The sequence below is a fragment of the Gouania willdenowi genome, chromosome 1, assembly GCF_900634775.1.
Source record: "Gouania willdenowi chromosome 1, fGouWil2.1, whole genome shotgun sequence".
Taxonomy (NCBI): domain Eukaryota; kingdom Metazoa; phylum Chordata; class Actinopteri; order Blenniiformes; family Gobiesocidae; genus Gouania; species Gouania willdenowi.
Window position 1 is genome coordinate 24,369,864 of NC_041044.1, and position 24,695 is coordinate 24,394,558.

Below are 24,695 nucleotides of genomic sequence, written 5' to 3' on the forward strand. Positions count from 1 at the left end.
CATCGTGTGTTGTTTTTCTATTTGTGCCAAAAGTCTGTGCAGATTGTATTCAGTTGTCTGTAAAAAGACAGCAATAATTTCACATTTGTCATATTGGCAGGAAAGATTGAGTTAGTAGCCACACTATTAAAGTTTAAAGCATTGCACATAGCAGTTATCCTCTTCACTGACTTATTAGCGGTACAAGATGTGTGTAGGGTTAAGATAATTGAGTGTTTCAGATACTACAGTACCCTGGGTGTCCAGGACCAGAATAAACTGTTTTTAACAACATCTGTATTACATTTTTAAGTTAGTGTTTTTAAAATTTAAACTTTTAACTATCCTGTATCCTTGACAATAATGCAGTTTTTCCCTTATACCCATTATTCATTTAACATTTGAATCTCCCCATATCCAACAGAGTGGAACCCTTTTTTATGTGAGTAGAGTCTCACCTTTTTCACCTCACTGACAAAATCAAATGGGTTCTTTTCCCACTCTGCTGCCTTTTTCTATTACCTAATAATTACTCTCTAATAATTGTTGCTGTCATTGACTGTTGTTGCTTTTCATATTTCATAAACCGACTGCTCTAGGTTGATTTTTGACTTTTACACTGCATGCTGTGCACGTTTTGTGCTTACTAATTTATTTATTTCAAGTTCTGCACCAAAAACAACAGTGGTTAAAAGGGGTTGTATGACAGTCAATAGACTATGGCCGCGTATTCAATATATATTATATATACACTAGCCAACCAATTTCATTTATAATGAAGGTAACCCCTCAAACAAACCCACAATCTTCATTGATGACAATCTCTAACTGGGGTTGTTGTAACTGAAACTGACCTGAACATTAATCCAGCCATCTGTACCACATTTTGAGTTTACATGTAAAAATATTTGAATGAGATGTGTTAAGATTAAAAAAATACATAAAAAAAGCAGTAAACAAGACTGGTGTTGTCTATATTTGTCCAGCTTTACTACAGTTTACCATCTCATGTGGAGAAGCAGATCTGTTGGCTCTCAGATGTCTGACGTGCCGACCCTTAATGTGGCTATTAGACCTCTACTGGTGGCTCTAATCTGCTTTTTGTCTGTAAACACTCAGTGGGCTACATAGGAGTAAAGGAGGCCAATGAACAAATTAAACTACCATGTTGCACCACAAGCCTGTGTTTATATAGAAACAAAGGCTGGTGGTCTCAACTCTCCGCTGCCAATACTTAGAGCCAGAACTTTTCTCTCACTGAATCCTAAACACTTTGTCCTATCATTAAATTACTAGTCTTTAGTCTGCAAGAGTTGTTTGTATTTCCTAAACATTTACACTGTAATGAGGACATGTGCAGAAAAACATGTGACTGAAATGTTTTTGAAATTTTGAAAGCATTAAACTAAAAAAAGTTAAAACTGTAACATGTGTTTAAATTGGTTTGGTAAAGTAAATAAATTGAAAAAAGTTAATTCTAAAAACAGACTGTAACATTTTTGACATTTTAAAATTAGGATAATAATTGTGTTCTAGGTTTAAAAATAATTCACTCACAGGTTGTTGGGTTTTTGAACTGGTTCCAATGGTGTGTCTATATTGACTATTATATGAAAAACAATTTTGTGATAAAGATTGCAAAAATCACTGCAGAAGCTCATCAAATAATTTGAAAATGACAAAAAGTGACACCAAATTAGCAGGGAGAAATATTAATCTTAAAGTCAAACTGATTTGTGTAGCAACACCTCACAGCTACTAGAGCATTTATTTATTTATTTTATTATTTGTAAGAAGTTTTTCAAAAATTTTCAATAAGGTTTTTCCACCCTTTTTTGATAGGGACTGATTACATTTCATTAAAAAAATTAAGAATTTGTCTTTGTATGCAGTACCATAAAAAAGCATTGATTTAATGACATTTTGTGCCATTACACCACACTTAAATGAGTCCAGCTTCCTTTTAATTTATTATCTGTTAGCTTTACCTACCTGTGAAAACCTATTTAAACACCATTACTTTTGTCTGCTGTGTATGTCTGCATGTCAGTCTTTTGAACTTACATTTGTCAGTGAAACTCACAATTTCCTGTTATTTTGTGGTTATTTTAATCTTAACTTAACAAAGAAAGCTTGCTGCACTCCACTTTTTCTTCTTCTTCTTCACGCATTGCTTTTTATTTTTTAATTTTTTAGGGAGAACTGGAACGTCAGCTTTTACAAGCCAACCCCATCCTTGAATCATTTGGGAATGCAAAGACTGTAAAAAATGACAACTCGTCACGTTTTGTGAGTAAAAATATCCGCTAATCATGAAAATGAAATAAAATCTTGTTGTGACAAGTTCACTAAAGCTTTAGTTCTGACAACCCTCACAGTTACAGCACCAACAGTGTTTATCCTCACATAAAACATGAGTAGATTCAGTATTTGGTAACATCTGTTTGTGTCTTTGTTTCACTGTAAGTGCTGGGGCAGGCCCTAAAGCCTAAATCTGGTGCATGCTTATCATTAATAGAGCCTTTGATATATTGGATTTGCTGAAATTGGAGTCAACTAAATCTGTTAGGGATGAAAGGCAAGATGAACACGAGTAAACGTGTAATTCCAATACAGTATTCCTGGTTTCATCATCAAATGGTGTAAATATTTGTTGTGTGGGTAAAATGTTATGAAGTAATTTAGAACTCCTTTAGAGTTTTAATGTGTGTTATTACTTTAATGCTTTTTTTCAAGGACTTTTGTTCTCTGTTGATTTCTGCAGGGGAAGTTTATACGAATAAACTTTGATGTCACCGGATACATTGTTGGAGCCAACATAGAAACATGTATCCTTCAAAAACAAACCTAACTAAGTAATTCAAGCTTTGTGGGCGAGATCCACAAATTACACCATGTGTGTCTCACTGATTTTTCCTAAGTTTTCCTGACCTTCCTTTGTCAGACTTACTGGAGAAATCCAGAGCTATTCGTCAAGCCAAAGATGAGCGAACCTTCCATATTTTTTACCAGCTGCTCGCTGGAGCTGGAGAACACCTGAAATGTAAGTAGCTTAACACTCTCACTATGCAATACCGTCTGTAGTCGATCTGAAATGAAATATGTTAAACATTGGATCATTTGATAATATTGGTGTTCTAAGTCTGAATGTCTGACATCCCTCTATCATACGTTCTCCCTCTCCTTTAACTTTAACTTAAAATATTTTTACCACTTGTCTATTCCCAGCTGATCTGCTTTTGGAAGGATTTAACAACTATCGTTTCCTGTCCAACGGTAACGTTCCCATCCCTGGTCAGCAAGACAAAGACAACTTCCAAGAGACCATGGAGGCTATGCACATCATGAGCTTCGGCCACGAGGAAATTCTTGGTATATTTTCTGCAAACAACACTCAACAGATGCACAGAACATAGCTGCCGATCTGGTGGTGGTATATTTTTGTTTTGTTATAAATTAACACAAGTGGAACATAATTTGATGTGCAATGCCAGTATGTAGTGTACTAATGTTAGGATGCAGTGTGACGCAGTGTAAGGCAGCAGCTTTTAGATTTTAAAATAGAGAAGTCAAAACATTTTTTCCAGCCTGGCTCAGGTCCTCTCTATTTTAATGACAAAATCATCTTTTTTTAAATCTATCAATCTATTGCCTTGTGATTGAAATGATATGATAATGTAGTGAGCAATGCTCAAGGAAGTGAAAGCAATAACTAGAATAATCTACATATTTATTATGTATTATAGTTGTGTAATTTATCTTTTTAAATGTAAATGAAATTGTCTTTGATTAAAAATTGTAGTATATTCGTGCTGAGTATGGAATGCAGGCTAACTGTTTCTCTATCTCTGTTTCTTTAATGTTTGTAGCTATGTTAAGAGTGGTGTCGTCAGTGCTTCAGTTTGGTAACATAATCTTTAAGAAGGAGAGGAACACTGACCAGGCCTCCATGCCTGATAATACTGGTAGGTACCACCAGCTGCAAACGCACAAACAGCAGATGGTTCACATCTCATTTCAAAACCTAAAAACTTTCTCCCAGCTCATCTACTCCTCCTTCCCTTATTACTTTACCATTTGTGTTCCAGCTCATTTGCTCCCCTATGACTTCTCACTCTGCACACATAGCACAGATGGGTGTCATCTATGATCCTCCCCATGTCTTTGTATCATATCAGCATTTCAATAAACCTCCATTTTAAGTAGATTTTATTTCTAAAGGAAATATTGTCCAGCCATCCAGTTCTTTCACAAGTATCACTGCATACTGAAAAGGGAGATAATTGAGAAGATGTGGGATGCCATTAATACGACCCAGCCTCATAGTTTCAAAGAAATTAGAAAGAAACGTTTTCAGAATCAAGAAATAGGTAATGATTATAAGCCAGATTTTCTTTTTCTTTCCATTTTTTCAAATGCCTTTCACATCAAAACTATAGGTTATTTACATAACCACAGTTCTGTGAGTAATATGAGTGAGTGTCTCACTATGGGATTTACGTTATTCCTCAGAAACCCAATCTCATTACGCCAATCCCGATTCGCTGGTGAAATGTATTCATTTGCCGCATCCAAAACAAATGTTATGAAAGAGAACCCTTTTTTTCTGGTAAATTTCAATGGAAAGTTGTGCTATGTTGTGAGACTGCAGTGATAAGTAAAATACTAACTAATTATGTCTACTACAGTGGGTCCCAACCTTTTTTAGGTTGTGACCCCATGTTGATATCACTGTTAATATCTCTTGGTAACCCAAGAGATATTAATTTCTTTCTAGACTTAGTTTTTGATCAAGTTTGTGATATTGTGTTACGTGTAGCCTGGATTAGAGCACAAAGTGACAGGATTCAGATATTTTTGTCCTATTTTTTATTTTATCTAAATATATTGTTTAGTTGTTTGAGATTGTGTGTGGTGCTTTGATAACTTTGATAACTTTAAATTGGTAATTTTAATCAGTATTTTTTTCATAAATTACTTGAAATTTCAGGTGACCCCATTAGAATTTCAGGCCACCACACATGGGGTCACGACCCCAAGGTTGTAAAACACTGGTCTACCGTCTTTTTTTTCAAGAAACAAAGCAGACTTATTTCCTTTCAAAAGGCAAACTGTGGCCCCTAATTTTTTTCCTTTTCAGCTACACAGAAGCTATGTCATCTGCTGGGAATGAACGTAATGGAGTTTACCCGAGCAATCCTTTCACCAAGGATCAAAGTGGGAAGAGACTATGTCCAGAAAGCCCAAACTAAAGAGCAGGTCAGTTTTTTTTCTGAACTCTTTTAATTGTGGCAGCAGAAGCTTGGCTGAAATCTGTAAAGTCCACATACCTGGGATTTGTTTGACACATTGTGGTGATGGAATAGTTAAAGTTTAGGCTTTTGCCATTTTTCTTAAGAGATAATTTTGTTTTATTTTTTTAAATCCTTTGTAAAGCCCACCCTTTAAGAACACTCAAAGTATAGTGTTTTTCTCAGTAAAATAGTTGTGATTTATTGCCAATAGCTTTAGGTATTTAATTGCATTTTTATGATTGTTTTGCTCTTAGATTCTCATTACTCGTTTCTGTATTACAATTAAACGTCCCTTCAGGAGTGAATAGAAGAGATTATATAACTTATACTTTGGCCATTTATTTGTTTTGAAATTGATTTGCTATCCAGTCTGTTTATCACTAGTTGGTTCATTCTTTTTCTGTGAGACTCCAGAACATTTGTTGCCAGTTAGTGAATCCTTCATGGCCTTTTTAGAGAACAATGTAAATTTGTAATCTCTGCACTAAATGCAGTTCTTTTTTAGTTTTTTGTTCCTACACTTTATAAACAATACTGCTCTCAGAAGACTCAATGATTGGATGCTGCTATAACTCTGTCTGTGTGTGTGTCATACTTATAGAATGTCAAATAATAAATATTATGCTTTGTTGAAAATAAGTACGGTAATAGTTTCTTCTGTTGGAACAACATGACAATATACTTTTTTGATTTGCTCTTAAATTGGTCTTCTCATGTCTTTGCCTTTTGTCTCATGATAATTATGGCTAATTTCAATATGTTTTTCTTCCTCTCTCACCTATGCTTCACTCCAGGCTGACTTTGCTGTTGAGGCCTTGGCTAAAGCAACGTATGAGCGTCTCTTCCGTTGGTTGGTACATCGCATCAATAAAGCACTGGACAGAACCAAACGGCAGGGTGCCTCCTTCATTGGGATCCTGGATATTGCTGGTTTTGAGATTTTCCTGGTTTGTATTTTAGGTTTGTTTTGTTTTCAGAATGTTTTCTGCTTTTGAGCTTTTATCATGTAATGTTTTCCTTTTCCCTCTTGCAGCTAAACTCATTTGAGCAGATGTGCATCAACTACACCAATGAGAAGCTGCAGCAGCTTTTCAACCACACTATGTTCATCCTGGAGCAGGAGGAGTATCAGAGGGAAGGCATCGAGTGGAGCTTTATCGACTTTGGCCTTGACTTGCAGCCCTGCATTGACCTCATTGAAAGGCCGGTAAGTGACCTCACTGAGAGAAGATAGAGAATCCATGCTTCGCTTTTTGTTTTTGAGACAGAAAAAAAAATGACCTTGTATGGATATAGTTACTCTGATTAAAACAAATGTGCTGTGGTGTTCTCTTTGCTTCAGGCAAATCCTCCAGGAGTTTTAGCCCTGCTGGATGAGGAGTGCTGGTTCCCTAAGGCCACAGATAAGACCTTTGTAGACAAGCTGATACAGGAGCAGGGCACACACACTAAGTTTCAGAAGCCTCGGCAGCTCAAAGACAAAGCTGATTTCTGCATCATCCACTATGCTGGAAAGGTACATTTGTTTGGCCACAGTGTGTAATTCATTATAATGTGGAATTAATATATTCATTTATTTAATTGCAATAACAAAACGTGCATTGCTGTAGTAAAAAGATTGCACTTCATGTAGTGTTTACCTTCGACAGCATGTGCAGACAAAGTAGAACATAACATTGTGGGCGCCGCAAATGGCTGCTCCGGTGTGTTGATGTGTCTTCTTTCACTGCAACTACCAAGTCATATTCCTTGTATTGTTCTAAACTGTACCTGGTCAATAAAGATCTTCTGATTCTGATAAAATATATAATAATTAGAAAATATTTTAAAAATAGATAATAATGTGGACTCACTGAAAAACTTTAATGATTTAAGGTCAAAATAAGAAATGTTCACAGTCCAAGTATGATTGTAATGTAATGTCATAATTTTAATAACAGGAGGTTTTGCCCTGGGATCTACATACTGTCAAGCACATACAAAATGTATTATAAGATAAATAGTCTGCAATTATAAAATGTCCTTTTGATGTCCTTTTGCAGCTCTAATAGAAGGTGAATTATGTGACTAATAACAAAATTAAGTGTATATTTGTGGAATATTCTAGGCTTAAGAATACCTCAGTATGAAATCTTTATGTATGCATATATGATTTGAGTTTAAAATATTTAGAAAACTGTCAAATTCCATGATTAAGTTAAGATTACATAAAAAAAAAAAAATGAATTCAGGGGTTCTTATTTACATTATACATTTCTGACTGTTATTTTAAACTAGATCGATGCTAAATTGAATTATTTTCTCTCTCAAAATTGTGTTTTTAAAGAAAGTTTGATATTATTGTGATTAAAACAAAAATCATAGTTTTTTCCCCTTCTAAATATTAGAGATCATTTATGAGTGGAGGATTCTGTGGTAGGATTTTATCTTGATTCAATAAATAGGTCTGCATCATTCTTCCAGGTGGACTATAAGGCAGATGAGTGGCTGATGAAAAACATGGACCCTCTGAATGACAACGTGGCCACACTTCTGCATCAGTCTACTGATAAATTTGTGGCAGAAATCTGGAAAGATGGTAAGGCACTTTTTTAAAATAAATTAATAACTGCCCAGAGAACAAAAGCCTTGTAACTGAGCTTTCTTCATTGAATGTAGTCTAACAAGCGCAACATGTGTGTTTGTCAAGTTAACTAACACAAGCTTTCTGCCTCCTCAAACCAGGCATTCATGTTCCCAAAGCTAAACTCAACAAAGCTCTTTCCTCCCTGTTTTTTCTCTGTGTTGTAGAGATTCAGACCATTCAAAAGGCCTCATTCTATGACAAAGTCACTAGTCTGGATGAGCCAGCAGGTGAATGACTAGGCCATGCTGTAGCAGGTCTGGGCTAAAAAAAAACATACTCTATATTACCTACCTCTAGGTGCTGAGGTGCTAAAACTACTGTTTGTTTGAGCCATTTAAAGTCTGGAGTTACATTTTGGCCCAGATCTGTGTGTGTGTGTTTGTCAAGCTTCAGCTGACGCTGTCTTTGTCATAGCTACCAGGCACTCATTTGCTTCCAGGCTGCATGGCTCCCTTGTCTCAGCCCAAAAGCAGGAGTGTCTTTTTTTTTTTTTTTTTTTTAAATCACCAGAAGTAGAAGCTAGTCATCTGCTGTTCTTAGTAAAGTCGGTGTGTATCAATTTGTTTCAGCAGTTTAGTGTGCTGATGCTGGCCTTGTGATCTGTCTTTGAGCCAAATATTCATAGAATAAAGGGGCTGTTTAATGAGGAGATCTGTCATGAATCCTGTAAAGCAGTTTTGTTACTAATCATTAATCTCATGCTCAATAAAAGTCATAAATAAGTTTATTCTATGTATATGCAGGCTTCCAAACGTTACCTTGTTAAAGAAAAACATTTACTTATTAGCATGTTTTCCGTGGTATAGAGTGTACACTGCTGTATTGTCCACTTTCCAAGAAATGTACAATACTCCAGGAAAAATCCACAAATAAGCCACTGTCACATAGGCAGCATTCTATTGGCTGATGAGGGTGTCCTTCAAACAACACAGCAAATTAGAACATGCAGGTAGGAGATTTCACAGTCCTTTTCAATCCAGAATCTTCCATTTACTAACAGTATTTGCTTTCTATCTATGCAAACAACTTATTTTAGGCATAGATAATAAAAACAAATATATACCAGATATTTAAACTTTTGCATTCACTCTCTAGCATACAATTTTTTCCCACTCGGACACCATTCTGCATATGTGGCATGTTTAATCCGTCCTGTGAGCACGACTCATTTTTAACGTTCAGTTCACAGAAATGTAGGGCCTACAGTGACTGTACCTGTCATTTCGCTGCAGGGATGATGGTCAGTACTACTGTTCTGTGTCCCAACAGCCACTTTCACTGAACAAATGTGTGCCTATTAGCTGAAAAATCCACATATTGGTTACGTGCTCAACATTAAATGAAAATAATAGTGGCCTATAGGTTGGAAATAATGGTATTTATATTGATACAGGTTTTTTTTTCACAAGCAAAGCAGCAAAATGGTCAAAGACAAAACATTTCTTTGTCATCATTTTAAGGATTCGTTGTGTTTAAGGCTGCTGACTTCCATGTTTTGCACAGTGTCCCTGGGATGTGCAATGAGGAACCTTTGTGCTCCATTTCTGTCTGAATACAGAAGTAGTTTGAATGCTCTCTCATTAGACTGCTGGTGTTCCAGAGTATTGTCCAATGTTATTATCATCCATCTGCACTCTGTCTTGTTTATTCATTATATTGTTACTGCATTGGTCCTCTGCTGCTGAGGAAGTCTTGTCCTAACCACCTCTTTTGGTCTTCCCGCCAGTTGATCGCATTGTGGGCCTGGACCAGGTGGCAGGAATGAACGAGACAGCGTTTGGTGCCACTTACAAGACCAAAAAAGGCATGTTCCGTACTGTGGGACAGCTCTACAAAGAATCCCTCACCAAGCTCATGGCCACACTGCGGAACACCAACCCTAACTTTGTCCGCTGCATCATCCCCAACCATGAGAAAAGAGTAAATACACAGTGGCTACACAAAGAACATTATAATGAAAAAGCTTCTGGTCGGGGTTAGTAACCAGGTCTTTGGTTTCCCTCTCAGGCTGGAAAACTGGAGCCTCACCTGGTCCTGGACCAGCTCAGGTGTAATGGAGTATTGGAGGGGATTCGCATCTGTAGACAGGGCTTCCCAAATCGAATCGTGTTTCAGGAGTTCAGACAGAGGTAAAATCTTTTTTAATTCTTCAGTGAAAACCTGAGCTTCGACTCTATTTCATTGTTGTGTGTCCCCACAGATATGAGATCCTGACCCCCAATGCTATTCCCAAAGGATTTATGGATGGAAAACAAGCCTGTGAGCGAATGGTAATGCTGTTGTCATTTCTATCTCCCAACTGCTCCTTTAAAAAGTATTTTATTAAAATGTTTTAAAATGAAATATAGTTCATATAGGTTGTCCAATAACCGAAGGGTTGGGGGTTCGAATCCTGTTCTAGCCAAGTCAATGCTGATGTCTCCTTGGGCAAGGCACTACCCACATTGCCTAGTGTAAATGTGGTGTGAGTGAGTGTTGGTGGTGGTCGGCGGGACCGATGGCACACTATGGCAGCCTCGCTTCTGTCAATCTGCCCCAGGGCAGCTGTGGCTATAATAGTAGCTTACCACCACTGTGTGTGGAGTGAAAGAATAATGCACATCAATGTAAAGCACTTTGAGTGTCTATGATAAAGCACGATATAAAATCCAATGCATTATTATTATGTTAACAATATTTTTTTTAAATTTTTAATTATAATTTTTTTGAAGCAATATTTTGTTAGGCAAACCTTGAATACACATTCTTAACAGTGGAACCAATAGAGCAACACAAAGATCAGCAAATTGACAAGTTCAACAGTTAATGAGACTCGAACGAAAATGTTAATAAATGCAAAACGAGGTAGGAAGGCAAAAGTCAAACAATATAAATGTTAAGTTACTTGTTAATTGTACCAGTCCATTTAAAGAAGGTAGCGTTATGGTCTGCTTAAAACCAGTCTGGAATCAACACAGCATCTAGGCATTCCTAAATAATCTGCTCATCAATCGCCACGGATTGTTTAGATAGTTAAAACTTTGAATCTGTCCAACTGATGGTAGCGTGTGCGCTGCTTCCATACCTTTAGTTGGCATTGATGTAAGTTAACATTATGGATTTTATGTAAAAAAAAAAAGACATTCAACATCTGAAAAGGGGTGTTACACTACATAACATTACTACACCATAACATTTGGAGTTCAGTTTATTTCCAACATGGTTACATTCACTTTTTTTTTTTTTTTTTGTACATGCCGAAAAAGGAGACGAGAGAAGCAGTTTGCTTATACTAACCCTGTTAGTATAATTATCTTCCTGATAAGTAGCAGCTGGAGATAAAAGAAAGAACAGATCAGTTCTTGCCCCAGGCTTTTTATTCATTCTTCTTTTAATGCTTTGTGACAGACTGTATTCTGTTCCTGTAATTAGATCCAGGCCCTGGAGTTGGACCCCAACTTGTTCCGCATTGGTCAAAGTAAGATCTTCTTCAGGACAGGAGTTCTGGCACATCTGGAAGAAGAGAGAGACCTGAAAATTACAGATGTCATCATCTACTTTCAGTCTGTGTGTCGAGGATATTTGGCACGCAAGTGAGTGTCAGAGTGTGAGGAAACGCACCCACAGCACAGTGACCCGTTTTTTGATTTAGCTTGTCTCTGTTGCTAGTGTCTCTGCTCTTTCCGTATGCCTCCTGGTTTTTTATTCTTTATTTATAGCACAACAAACAGTCTCAGTCTCTGGACTTTACATTTTCCATTCAGTTTGTATCAGTCCTGTGTATTTATATCATGTTTTTAAACACTCATGGTAAACCTCAGTTTTGGTCTGTCATGTTTAGCTTTCTGAGCTCTTTGTTTAATTGCTTGGATTAGTTGATTCTCTTTAAAAACTCTGGCTTGTAATGCATTCTCCTCTTTTAGAGCTTTTGCAAAGAAGCAGCAGCAGCTGAGTGCCCTGAAGGTTCTCCAAAGGAACTGTGCTGCATATTTGAAGCTACGACACTGGCAGTGGTGGAGGCTCTTTACAAAGGTGACATTGACTGCACTGACAGACACTGTTTTAACCTTAGACTGTAAAAAAAATGAATGGGACAAGCTCCCCAGTGAAGTGAAGCTTTTATTTTTAGAGCTCCCCTTGCTCACTGGCTGCAGTATAGTTCATAAACCCCGCCTCCTCAATGATAAGAAATGAGATGTGGGTCAAACTGTAAAGTTAAAATGCTCATTCCATAATTTTTTCCAAACCTAAATTCTGCTTTTATCAGTAGTTATCACCCTACATTGTGTTCAAGTGCTTTTTTTTCTGTGAAGTTTGTTTTAAGTTTATTGAGGTTGAAAAACAGGATTTTACGTCATATATGACGATGATTGACAGCCGTGGGTTTTGCGTAGCTCTCTTTGTGTATAGCAGGTATGTCATGGAGAAGTGTGATTTTCTTCATTTTTAAATAGAGTACATTTAGATATTTGCGTTAAAATATATCCTGGTTTTGTACTAACCGCTATGATCTGAACAAGCCGTTGGTCGAATTTCCAGTGGGAAAGATACTATGTTCTTGGTGTAGCTGGGCTACGTACAGTAAGTCATCAGGGCAGTATGCTAAATGGGCGGGGCGTCTTACCAGGGCTCCTCCCGCCGGACCCTATTGTGCAGACTCTGGCTCCAAAATTGCAAGATGGAAGTGCCCCTAAGCGTCATATTTTGGCTTCAAGAACGTTGAGTGGGAATAGCTACAGTGCACGCACTGGTTTTAACTAGTGCCTGTTTATACATTTTATCACATTTTTAATGTCGTTTAGATTTTCCCTCTGTTGACATTCATTATTATCGCCTGCCACAAAGTGTGAAGGGGGATATAGGTTTAAGCTCCGTCCGTCCGTGCGTGTTATAACCAAATTTGGTGTGTGGCTTCAGGGTATCAATACCTTGATGGAGTTAAAAAATGACAAGTGTGCAATTATTTTTTCTGAAGTTATTGCCCTTGTTCTGTTTCTCTTTACACTGTTCAAGGTATCTTTAAGGTGGACAGCTTTTCTCAAAAACCGTTTAAGATAGGATCACCAAATCCGGTGTGTGGTTTCAGGATATTAATACCTTGATGGAGTTTAAAAATCAGAGGTGCACAAATATTTTTTCAGGAGTTATTGCCTTGTGCCGTTTTTTTTTACTCTGTTAGAGGTATCTTCAAAGGGGACAGCTTTTCTTAGAAATCTTTTAAGATAGTAATTTTATATTCTGATGTAATAATATTTATGTATACATCTAAGTTCTTAGATTTAGGACATTTAGGTAAAGGTTGTGAGTTATAATGACAACCAATCTGGCGGGGGATGTTGATGACTGTGTCTTCTTGTTTGAATTAGAAGCAGTGATATTAATATACACGACAGTTCTATAGGAATTGATGTTTTGATTATTTTACTGTGATCTTTTATCACAGCAGTTAGGACATTTGTAGACCTCATGCTGTTTGATAAAATTGATAAAGGTAGATATTTTTGTCTCTCCCATAGGTGAAGCCACTGCTGCAGGTCACTAGGCAGGAAGAGGAGCTGCAAGCCAAAGATGAAGAGCTGGTAAAAGTAAAGGAGCGTCAGCTGAAGGTGGAGAATGAGCTCGTGGAGATGGAGAGGAAGCACCAGCAGGTAACAGTGGTATCAGGTAGACAACATTTATTTAAGTTTCATCTGTTAAAGTTTACTTTGTTTGATTTTTCTCCCAGATCATTGAAGAGAAGAACATTCTAGCAGAGCAACTCCATGCAGAGACAGAGCTGTTTGCCGAGGCCGAAGAGATGAGGGTTCGTCTTCTTTCCCGGAAACAGGAGCTGGAGGAGATCCTTCATGATTTGGAGTCTAGAGTGGAGGAAGAAGAGGAGAGGAACCAGAGTCTGCAGAATGAGAAGAAGAAGATGCAGTCTCACATACAGGTTCCAGTCCCTTCCTTCCATTTTAAATATGTTGAAGGAATAAAATTTAAAATACTAATATATAGTGGAAGGTCATTTTTTAATTTCATCTATGGGAAAAATGTACTTGATTTAAAAAAAAAAAATGAAAATGTGGCAGGAAATATACTGTATGTAGAATAGATTTATTTTAAGTTAATTAAATTAATTATTGAAAAGAATTCACCACTTATTGATGTAATAAGAACAATTTTGCTTTACCAGTGCTTTAAAATCACAAAGGTCTGTTGGGAGAGCAAAGTCCATTTAAAACTAAACTTTGATATCTGAGTACATTTTTTTTACTGTGTAGTAAACATTCATCTAATTCATTTTTTCAAAGATGTCCACAGTGTGTAACCAGAAAACAAGCCCCAGTGTGTTCTGCTGTTGTACTCTTAGGTTTATGTTTTGTTATTTGAGCTAATATCAGTTTGCCTTGTGCACTGTGAATTCTCATGTCATTAATACATATACAGTATATAATAAATAATTATGTGTTATTATCTCTTGAAAGGATCTGGAGGAGCAGCTGGATGAGGAGGAAGCAGCGAGACAGAAGCTCCAGTTGGATAAAGTGACTGCTGAGGCAAAGATAAAGAAAATGGAGGAAGACATTCTCCTGCTAGAAGACCAAAATTCAAAGTTCCTCAAGGTGGGGCTGAGACACACACACACATAGGTCCTCTACCAAATTGGCAATTATAGGATTTAACAGACCACACGACTTAGATAAATGTATTATCCCACTAAAATGAGGTAAAAAAAAAAAAAAAGTAAGATTATGACCGTTTCAGGTTCAGATTTAGGTTACTTAATTTGTACCCGTAGGTAGAGTTTCTTTGCAGTAAGGTGACAGTCCGTTTCACACACAAAACACAACAATGTAACAAGCAAACGAGACATTGATTAGAATAGATAATAGAGGATTAAAAGATAAAAAGACAAAGATGAAAATACAGAAAATGTAAATAAGAGCTGGTTATGCAGGAAGTTTAAGGAATCAGCTCCTGTTCATTTGTGTTTCTCCTGAAAATAATTTTAAAGCTTACTCAAGTTGCAGTTGTAAATTTATAGTGATGTTTTCTTCTAATCTAAATATTACTACTTCCTCTCATACACACAATGCTAGTTATATGAAGTAACTCATAAATCTTTAAGTCAGCTGTAATATATATATTTGTTCACCAACAGGAGAAAAAGCTGCTGGAAGACAGGATTGTTGAGATGACTTCCCAGCTCACAGAGGAGGAGGAGAAAGCAAAAAATCTCAGCAAAGTTAAGAACAAGCAGGAGATGGTGATGGTTGATCTGGAGGGTAAGTATCTCCCAGTAAGCTGCTAATACTAAACCCCTGCACAGCTTCAGCCTTTAAAGTTTTTAAATTCATCCTCAATTGAAAAGGAAAGAGCATTTACATTTGTTTGTTGGGGTTTGGTTTTTAAACCCCCTTTATTAAAGTGAGGTCTGCAAACCTTTGGTGTTCAATGAGGATTTTTTTTTTACATTTTGCCTAGTGTGCTGTTTACAATATGAAATTATCCAATACTTTAGTAATGTCCTCAAAGGAAACCAAGGTGTTTACAGACACTGATATTAGTAAACCTCTTATTTAGAGTTGTATTTATTGTTTTGGAGGATATTTTGCATTATGTGTTGTGTGAGTGATTGTTGTCATGGTTCAGTCTTAGGCAGGTAGAGAAACACTGGTCTGAAATAACAAACATGTGAACCAACGGTCATAGTTAAACTGTAAAGACACTTAACGACTGTACAATGAGGTGGGAAGCCACAAATCAGTGCTAATTGTTTAATGGATCATGCTGTCTGCGACTCTAAATAACTTTACTGTGATCGCTGACCTTTTAAAACTGTAAGAACATTCTTTGTAGTCACTCATTATTGGCTGTTTTTACCATTTGTTCATGATGCCTGTGTTTGTGGGCTTTCCTCAGAGCGACTTAAGAAAGAGGAGAAAACACGGCAGGAGCTCGAAAAGGCCAAACGCAAGTTGGATGCTGAAACCACTGACCTGCAGGACCAGATTGCTGAGCTCCAGGCTCAGATTGAGGAGCTGAAGCTCCAGCTGGCCAAAAAGGAGGAGGAGCTGCAGACGGTGCTGGCCAGGTCAGTCTGTTACTAGAAAATCACTATAGTTGAAACAAGTGTCAAACTACAGCTTCAGATTCAGACAGCTTCTGGATTAAAGTGTATAAAACACTGAATACACTTTCACTACACACTAAATGAACCCCAAAATCTGTAAGCCAAAAAACCACATAAACCCATACACATACCCAGGTAACAGATGCATGTTAATGAGGGAAACAGCTGTGGAGGTTGTTCCCCTGAAGGTCAGACTTTCAGTGACTTTTTTCCTTTCATCAGAGCAGCAATCTAAGCGTCTGCCTGAGAGATTTCACACACAGAAATCAACCGCCCCGAAACAGCCACGGATAATTAAGCTTTCATTAAAACAGATAGGCCTCATAAATTTAGCATTTACTTTGAGAACAATGGCAGCGCCTTTGTTTAGAATAAGCAGCGTTGCATTGTAATGAGTCATTAGTGCCTTTAATCAAAGCTGTGTATGCATGTTCATTGTGTAACTGACTGAATGACATTCAAAGCATTTATTCAGTAGAAAAGTTCTTTGACTTTTGAGGATAACAGGAGGTTTACTCAGCCTCGTGTACAGCTGTAATCACATCCACAGATTGATTCAGTGTTTCCTGGACTGATGAATTTCCTCACATACTCACTTTCTCACATTTATGGCAACAGATTTAACAAACAGTCCACCGCATTAGCATCCTGTATGCACAGCTAGATCAGTTATTGTCCAATACCTGATTGTCATTTTGAATTACCGTAATTTCCGGGCTATAAAGCGCACTGTTTTATCGGCCGCATTACAATAATGTTCTGATTATTATAGTTACGTTTTATAGTTTTGTTGGTAAAAGTGGTACTGCAGGCTAAACCATGCAATGGAGGGTGGTGCCCTTTGGCGGTATAACCAAGGTTAACAAGTTTTGGCCTATAACTCCCACACCGTATGTCGCACTTTCAAAAAATTCATATCCACAGATTCCCTGAATAGCATTGAATCACCTGAGCAAGGCCACGCCCCTTTTGTTGAAGTAAAATTGCGAAAACTGGAAAGCCTACTTTTTCGAACTCCTCCCAGGGGTTTTGCCCAATCTGCATGGACCTGATCTAAAGTTCAGCGAATAATTTTGTTCGGGAAAAATATGCGCAAATTATTAACCAGTAAATGTTTCTAGCTAGCTATAAAAACGCAAACTGGTGCATATCTCGGTCAAAATAAATGCTAACAACACCAAATCTGAGATCCTTGGTTGGCATGTGACTGTGAGGGTACGCACCAAATTTGAATAATGTAGGCTACTAGTGGGTGCTGCAAAAATTGGATATTTATATCTCTTAAATTGCAAGACTGATTTTTACCAAATTTGGTGGGTATGACCTTGGGTCGCTCCTGAGGCCATATCTCAAAGTTAATCGCGATTAGTCAAAGTAGGCGTGGCTTATTACAATATAACATTGAAAAAAAAACAAACATGTATTTCAGCTGAATTATTATGTTGAGGGCTGTGAAATTTCCACGGTAGATATAGAAACCCACACAGACCACCCATACCAAAAATTGCGCCACTAGGTGGCGCTATAATTGCAAACACATTTTAGCCTCTAACTTTCACATTTTATTTCACATCTTCATGAACTTCATATCCAGCTGATTTAAGACATGGGTCAAGACAGACCTGTTATTATAAGACATGGTAACAGAAAGCTAACACAAGAGGAAGGTTAGTTTTTTGGGGGTTATTTATTAAAGGCTAGGGATGTAACGATTAATCGTAAGGCAGTTAAAAATCGATTCATAAATATCACGATTCACATCGATACTGTGAAAATTTAATCGCAGTACTTTTTTAACCAGCAGAGGGCGCTATCCAGAAGTGTTGGCGGCAGGCGGAATCTGCTAATACTTTCTTTCTGGCAGCCTTCTACTTTTAAACATGTTCATAAATGATTCCTTACCCCTTTAGCACCAAAATATCTGTAATATTATGTGAATATCTGTAAAAGTCACGTTTTTCTATTAGCTCTGTCTGATAGCATAGCATCTCTTCTTCACTGCAAGATATCTGCATGCCAACCGACCACTGGGATACCAGCGCCCTCTGCTGGTCCAAACAAATATCTGACCTAAATACAGTGAAATTACTTCTTTTTTTTTTTTAAGTCCAATTGTTAAGGCACAAAATACATTTTCAGTTGCACTTTTAAAAAGAACTATTATGCAGTTTTGCATTGTTTACTATAGAACCAGAATTTAAATCAATAGGCTTCTTCTTCATTTGTATTATTCCTTTTTTTATTTCATTCAAGATTTATTTTTAGTTAAATTACATTGTTTTGAATAGTTTTTAAAGGGATTCTTTTGATAATGAAAAATAAAAGGAAAACAGTATAGTTTTTTTCCCCCAAAAAATAAAGGGATATTTTTCAGTCATTTTTCTACAGTCCCATTTTGTAAAATAAATCGTATCATGAACCCAGTATCGTGAATCGAATCGTATCGGGAGTTGAATCGTTACATCTCTAATAAACTCTAATTGAACATGAATAATTGAAGACGTTATTGTAATTAAAAATGGAATTAAACCCAACCCTGACACAGGGATACAATTTGTTTGTTCATCTCAGAAGTAACATAGATCAGATAATAAAAGGATAATGAATAATACATATATTATTCATTCTCTCTGACCGCGATATGTAGAGATGGATATAAAAGCTGCCAGTGATCAGATTGTTGAGATTTTTTTTCAATGTTAATGAAATACTTCATGTTTAAAGAGATTTAATTTCCTCACGACTGTGATCCTGCTGTGTGTCTCAGGAGTGATGAGGAGTCCATCCAGAAAAACAATGCCTTGAAGCAGGTTCGGGAGCTTCAGGCCCAGCTGGCTGAGCTACAGGAGGACCTGGAGTCTGAAAAATTGTGTCGAAGCAAAGCTGAAAAACTCAAGAGGGACTTGAGTGAAGAGCTGGAGGCACTGAAGACAGAGCTGGAGGACACGCTGGACACCACAGCTGCTCAGCAAGAGCTCAGGTGCTGCCTGAATGGGATCATCGATTGCTTTTAGTCAAAATGTGACTGATTCTGGAACATTAGTGTCTGAGCTGCAACGAGCATGAAAATCCTCACTCTGTGTCTAACAAACTCTTGGAAGTCGTGATGCAATGACGGAAGCTTCACAAATTTACATTTAGATTGTTGTCATTATAAACATCCCAGTTTAACTCCAGTTTTTTTGTTTTTCTATTGTTTGGTACCTCCACGTCTCAGAAATGAATTTCTATGTACGCATTTTTTTAAATCATCTTTTTTACATCTTATCTTAACACTCTCCTTTTGGTTTGAACAACAGGACAAAGCGAGAGCAAGAAGTGGCCGAGCTGAAGAAGGCCATTGATGAGGAGACCAAAAACCATGAGGCTCAGATCCAAGACATGAGACAGCGACACGCCACAGCCCTGGAAGAGCTCGCTGAGCAGCTGGAGCAGGCCAAGAGGGTAGGAGAGCTGTTTCTTGTTGTGCTGTCTTAAACAGATAAATAAATATCTATGGTTAAACATTTCTGCTGTACCAATCATCTTGGGGAGGCTTGGACAGAGTTCCACTGTTAAAAAAGTTATAAATTCCTGTTCAATCAATTCTAGATACAGAGTAATCCAATTTAAAGTCATCCATAGGTTGCATTATTCTTAAGTAAAGTTGTCTAAAATATCTGAATCAATCATATCTAGGACTTTATGGAAGAGGGGCTGTTTTCCTTTCATATTTGCATGGGAGCTTTAATTCCTCTTTAATTTAGAATAAAACTTTAAACTGACCTTGTAAACACTTAATTCCTAATGCAAATTTAATTCTTTATTAAACACACACACACACACACTTCACCCAAAGAGAGCAAAAAGTGAAGCGGAGTGTTGGCGTTCTGCCAGCCAGGACACCACGGAGTGGCCGTGAAGCACCGTTCTGCCGCCCTGTCTCAGCTCTGCTACCCCGACACAGAGCCTCTGCCCGGCCCGCTACGTCCCATCACTGAGCAGCTACACTACAATCTTCTCTGTGCTGCTAGTCACACATACACACACGGCCGTGTACGTTATAGTAGTAGTAATATAGTATTAGTGTGCGTGCAGCTCAGACGCCCCTCCCCCCTCTCATGTCCCGTACGGCCTAACCGTCGTTGATTTAAAAATAAAATGAAAATAAACGTTTTGAAAAGTAATCACCAAAAAAGTCAAAAATAATGGATGCACACCCTCGGGCCATGTGAAAGCTGTGCACCACATTTCAGGTTGATCAGAGACTGTGTCAGGGAGATATGCGCTCCACACACACACACACACACATACACACACACACACACACACACACACACATACACACAGACCTTCCTTGTCTATCTATGAATACAACACTCTTAGAGTCCTGAAACTCCATCAGGTCCTCTTGTATTTGTGCTTGTCTTTTTGTTTATAGGTCTATGACGTATAAGGATTTTCAACAAGCCAGTTTAAAAAAAGAAAAAAGAAAAAAATATCTGATGCAATTTTTCAAACATTAACAATGTATTCTACCCTCAAATTCAAATGAATTCTTGGAATTAAGGGATTTTAGTGTTTTTTCATCTTGATAAAATAGCTGTGGCCTCTAAAAATGCCATGTGGTGCAACTGTAATTTATCTCAAAATTAATTTATTTTGTCTGTCCCGAAATGACTCAGAAGGACACATGAAAGCCATCAGAAAATGCTGTGATGCTTTCCTTATGCTCTGATGTATCCACTACAAGTTATTCTGAGGAAGACTGGCAGTTGACAGTCGAAACATGTCAAACCTTAACATAGAACTCACATTTTGTTCTGTAATGCCAAAACACTCCACTTAAATGTAGTTCACAGAATATATTTTTCTGTAAATTGCGTAAAAGTGGTAAAAATATTGTAAGAACACTATTCACCCAAACATAATGTATCAGAGATTAATATTTCTGCTACAAAATTAGATAATTTATTTTGAATTAATTACAGGTATTGCTATTATTGGTCGCACTACATGATGAGCGATCACTCCAAATGACAACACATACTGAAAACATTCTATTTATATAAAAATGCTTCTGCAACTAAAAATATCCTCCCTTAATGTATTAATTATGCTGCGACCAGTTCAAGGTGAACCTGGAGAAGAACAAACTGTGTCTAGAGAGTGACAACAAGGAGCTGCTTTGTGAGGTGAAGAGTCTGCAGCAGGCAAAGGTGGATTCAGAGCATCGACGTAAGAAACTGGAAGCTCAGCTACAGGAGTTTATGGCCAGAGCTACTGAGGTGGAGCGTACCAAAGGAGAGCTGGCTGAACGCTCCCACAGGCTGCAGGTAAAACACAAAGGACACACTGTAGCTTTGAGGTTGTAATAATAGTTCCATAATAGATTATGATAACACTTTTTGTTATTCTTTGGTAGTCGGAGCTGGACAATGCATCAGTTTTGCTGGAGGAGGCAGAGAAGAAGAGCGTCAAACTGGCAAAGGAGGTTGACAACCTGAACAGCAAACTGCAGGACTCAGAGGTGAAGTGGAAACTTGGTGTTTATTTATCATCTGATGAATAATCGGACGTTGATCAGGAACATTGCAAGGAAGAGGAGATTAATTATCTCCAACTGTCCAGGGATTTTATTCACTTTCAACTTTCTTGTGTTGTAGGAGTTGCGACAGGAGGAGACTCGTCAGAAGCTCAACCTGAGTGGGCAAATCCGACAGCTGGAGGTTGAAAAGAGCTCTTTGCTGGAGCAGCAGGAGGAGGACGAGGAGGCACGACGTGGCCTGGAGAAGCAGCTGCAGGCTGTGCAGACCCAGGTGACGTTCACACACTGGGAACACCAGGGAGTGCAGTTTGTCCAGCAGTCAAATAACATCATAGAGCAAACACAGTGTCACGGACAGGATGATCTAGATAATTACATGTTTGCTCCTAATGATACTGGATGATTTATTGGCTTTCTTTTTTTTTTTTTTTGGTGTGGTTTAACCCTTTTTTCTTTTCTTTTTTTAAGAGCTGCAGTCAGGGTTTGGGTCAATTATAAGTGTAATTGATAATTATTTACACTTGTGGCGTGATTATAATTGTATTTGTAATTTGAAAAATCTGTTGCTGTCGTAATTGTAATGGTCTTCTCACTCTCTCCTGCAGTTGTTTGTTTAACCACTGTATATATTTTGTCTTATTTGTGCAAATAAAATAAAATAATAATTGAGTTTAGATAATTGACTTTGTAATTGTAATTGCCATGAAAATTCTATAAAAATTGTTAATTATAGATTAACGCAAAACTTGGGAAACGTTACAGTTTTATGTACATTTCTACACATATGTAGTTAACATTTATTATTAAAATGTTTCATATCAAGCTTTTCCACATTTTAACATAAAAAATACTGACAAAAAAAATTCAGGTGTCCAGACCAAAAATATGAAAACCTATATATTCATTAATTATGAAGCCTAACAATGTAACCAACAGATAGGAAAGAAATTAGATGATAGATATTTGTTTTTAGTGGATTTTGCCACTGATTTAGGACCCGTTAGCATTAGAGATGCTAACAGAAATCTAATTCAAGAGGAAGGTTAATTTTAATTTGGTTATTTATTTTAGGCACAGTGATTAATTGTAATTTAGTAATTGAAAATGTAATTTCATTGACTTTTTTAATTGGAAAAAATGCTGGTATCTGTAATCGTAATTTTGACTGAAAAATTTAATTGACCCCAACTGTGGCTGCAGTAAGCAAAAATTGCACATTTTGCTGTTAAGTACGGTAATACTACTCTATGAAACTGAAAGATTCATGTAAACATATTCAACCCGACAAACTCTGTCAGTCAGTCCTATTTGAGTTTTGTTCTGTATTCTGAGACGAGAACATTCCTCTGTGCTTCCCGCAGCTTTTTGAGGCAAAGAAGAGGCTGGAGGACGATGTGGGAGCCATGGAGGGCCTGGAGGAGATGAGGAGGAAGCTACTGAAGGACATGGAGCTCACCAGCCAGCGTTTGGAGGAAAAGACAATGGCCTTGGACAAGATGGAAAAGACCAAAAACCGTCTGCAGCAGGAGTTAGACGACCTGACGGTGGACCTGGACCATCAGAGACAAATCGTCTCCAACCTGGAAAAGAAGCAAAAGAAATTTGACCAGGTGCTGAGACGTCTGTTTTCCCTACATATGTTTTAAAATTTGCCCTGTCAATAGATTAAAAATATTGTGCGATTAATTCATCTAATTAATCTCTTTTTTAATCTCACCTACAAATTGTGAGAAAGAGCCCTCAACTTGAGGTATTTTCATTTAAATTACATTATTGTGGCAAATCAAAAGATTGATATATAACAAAGTAGCTTTATGAAGTCATTTATTGTTTTTAACATATTTCCATTCCTCTATATGTGAGACTAGACCCAAGGGCTGCTGACACCTTTAATTTAGACCATCTAGGGAAATATTGATGATGCGTATTTTAGTCAATCTACAAATAATAGAAAATACAAATGAATTAATACATCAGGTTCATATGCAGTAATAAGTTAACACATCATAAACAGTAAGAACACTTTTCTGATCAATACAACTATTGAACACCAAACCTGTTGTTTTTTCGCTCCTTCAGATAATATATAATAAATAAAACGGACCCATCAATCACAGTTCTGTAAATTAGCACATCAAAAATAACATTGTTCATCACAATAAAGTGCTGGAAAAAGTTATGTTGGGTCAGAAGATGTATCTGTAGCAGTGCTTCTAGCCCCGCCCACATCCTCTACCACTGAGAGTGGTTGACTGTCCACTACAATCATTTATCCACTGACTTTGTTCATTTATCACTCGTGGATTTATTCATTTTGGCTCTGAAACCTGTCATTGTCCAGTGTGGACTGGCCACTCAGTCTATAGCTGTCTGTGCTAGCTGCTACATAGCTAGCATTATGGAGGAAGAGGTCCGCTGATTCACAAACTCTTTCTTGCTGGGGCTGGGCTTTAGTTCTCTATCCAGTGTTTTTTTAACTAAAATTAACACGCACAACGACTTCTCCTCATGTTCAACCATTGTAGCCAGTGCCTCAGTATTATGGGTATACGAGGGAACGCGTGCAATGGGAAAGGTTACGCGCTGTTTGGGGTGCAAAAAAAAGAAGCAATTAACGGGGTAAAATTTTTTTAGTGCGTTATTTTTACCTGTAATTAATTAATCGCAATTATCGCATTAAAGTGACAGACATTAAAATTGTTCAAATCAACAAGGTTTGGTTCTTCCTCAGTGGTGCTGGAGTTGATAAAGTGTGGACACCTCTGCTCTGAACTTTCACATTGTGTTCTGTATGTGTTTCTAAGACTTTTTGTTCCTTTGCGCTAGATGCTAGCAGAGGAGAAAACCATCTCGGCTCGCTACGCTGAGGAGCGTGACCGAGCTGAGGCTGAGGCCAGAGAGAAGGACACCAAAGCTCTGGCTATGGCTCGAGAACTGGAGGAGGCGCTGGAGGCCAAAGAGGAGCTGGAAAGGTTCAACAAGCAGCTCCGAGCTGAGATGGAGGACTTGATGAGCTCTAAGGATGATGTCGGCAAAAACGTGAGTTAGCTTTGACTCAGCAGGATGAAGCCATCTGTTAGTTAGAACAGGCTTTTAACTTCTCTTTGTTAACAAGCTGCATGTGTCCTGTAACCCAAGCCCGACTCACTGATCATTCAAATGTCATCATTTTGT

The 24,695-nt window shown here is 37.6% G+C and overlaps 1 protein-coding gene across 4 annotated transcripts in view; it reads left to right on the top strand.

Moving 5' to 3' along the window:
* LOC114471859 (myosin-10-like) overlaps positions 1–24,695 on the top strand; it is a 44,678-nt gene that overhangs the window by 11,517 nt on the left and 8,466 nt on the right. For 2 of the 4 annotated variants that reach the window (XM_028460819.1, XM_028460827.1), the window contains exons 7-35: positions 404–421; positions 2,176–2,268; positions 2,744–2,807; positions 2,924–3,022; positions 3,208–3,351; positions 3,849–3,944; positions 5,120–5,238; positions 6,068–6,220; positions 6,307–6,480; positions 6,616–6,789; positions 7,737–7,851; positions 8,064–8,126; positions 9,626–9,819; positions 9,907–10,028; positions 10,100–10,169; positions 11,311–11,471; positions 11,802–11,910; positions 13,395–13,526; positions 13,604–13,810; positions 14,346–14,483; positions 15,023–15,146; positions 15,784–15,955; positions 18,762–18,974; positions 19,294–19,438; positions 21,103–21,309; positions 21,399–21,503; positions 21,640–21,792; positions 22,883–23,131; positions 24,348–24,560. In XM_028460819.1, the coding sequence (XP_028316620.1) occupies positions 404–421; positions 2,176–2,268; positions 2,744–2,807; positions 2,924–3,022; positions 3,208–3,351; positions 3,849–3,944; positions 5,120–5,238; positions 6,068–6,220; positions 6,307–6,480; positions 6,616–6,789; positions 7,737–7,851; positions 8,064–8,126; positions 9,626–9,819; positions 9,907–10,028; positions 10,100–10,169; positions 11,311–11,471; positions 11,802–11,910; positions 13,395–13,526; positions 13,604–13,810; positions 14,346–14,483; positions 15,023–15,146; positions 15,784–15,955; positions 18,762–18,974; positions 19,294–19,438; positions 21,103–21,309; positions 21,399–21,503; positions 21,640–21,792; positions 22,883–23,131; positions 24,348–24,560 (4,026 nt within the window). The remainder of the gene's footprint in view (positions 1–403; positions 422–2,175; positions 2,269–2,743; positions 2,808–2,923; positions 3,023–3,207; positions 3,352–3,848; positions 3,945–5,119; positions 5,239–6,067; positions 6,221–6,306; positions 6,481–6,615; positions 6,790–7,736; positions 7,852–8,063; positions 8,127–9,625; positions 9,820–9,906; positions 10,029–10,099; positions 10,170–11,310; positions 11,472–11,801; positions 11,911–13,394; positions 13,527–13,603; positions 13,811–14,345; positions 14,484–15,022; positions 15,147–15,783; positions 15,956–18,761; positions 18,975–19,293; positions 19,439–21,102; positions 21,310–21,398; positions 21,504–21,639; positions 21,793–22,882; positions 23,132–24,347; positions 24,561–24,695) is intronic. The other 2 variants (XM_028460845.1, XM_028460835.1) reach the window with 1 other exon arrangement.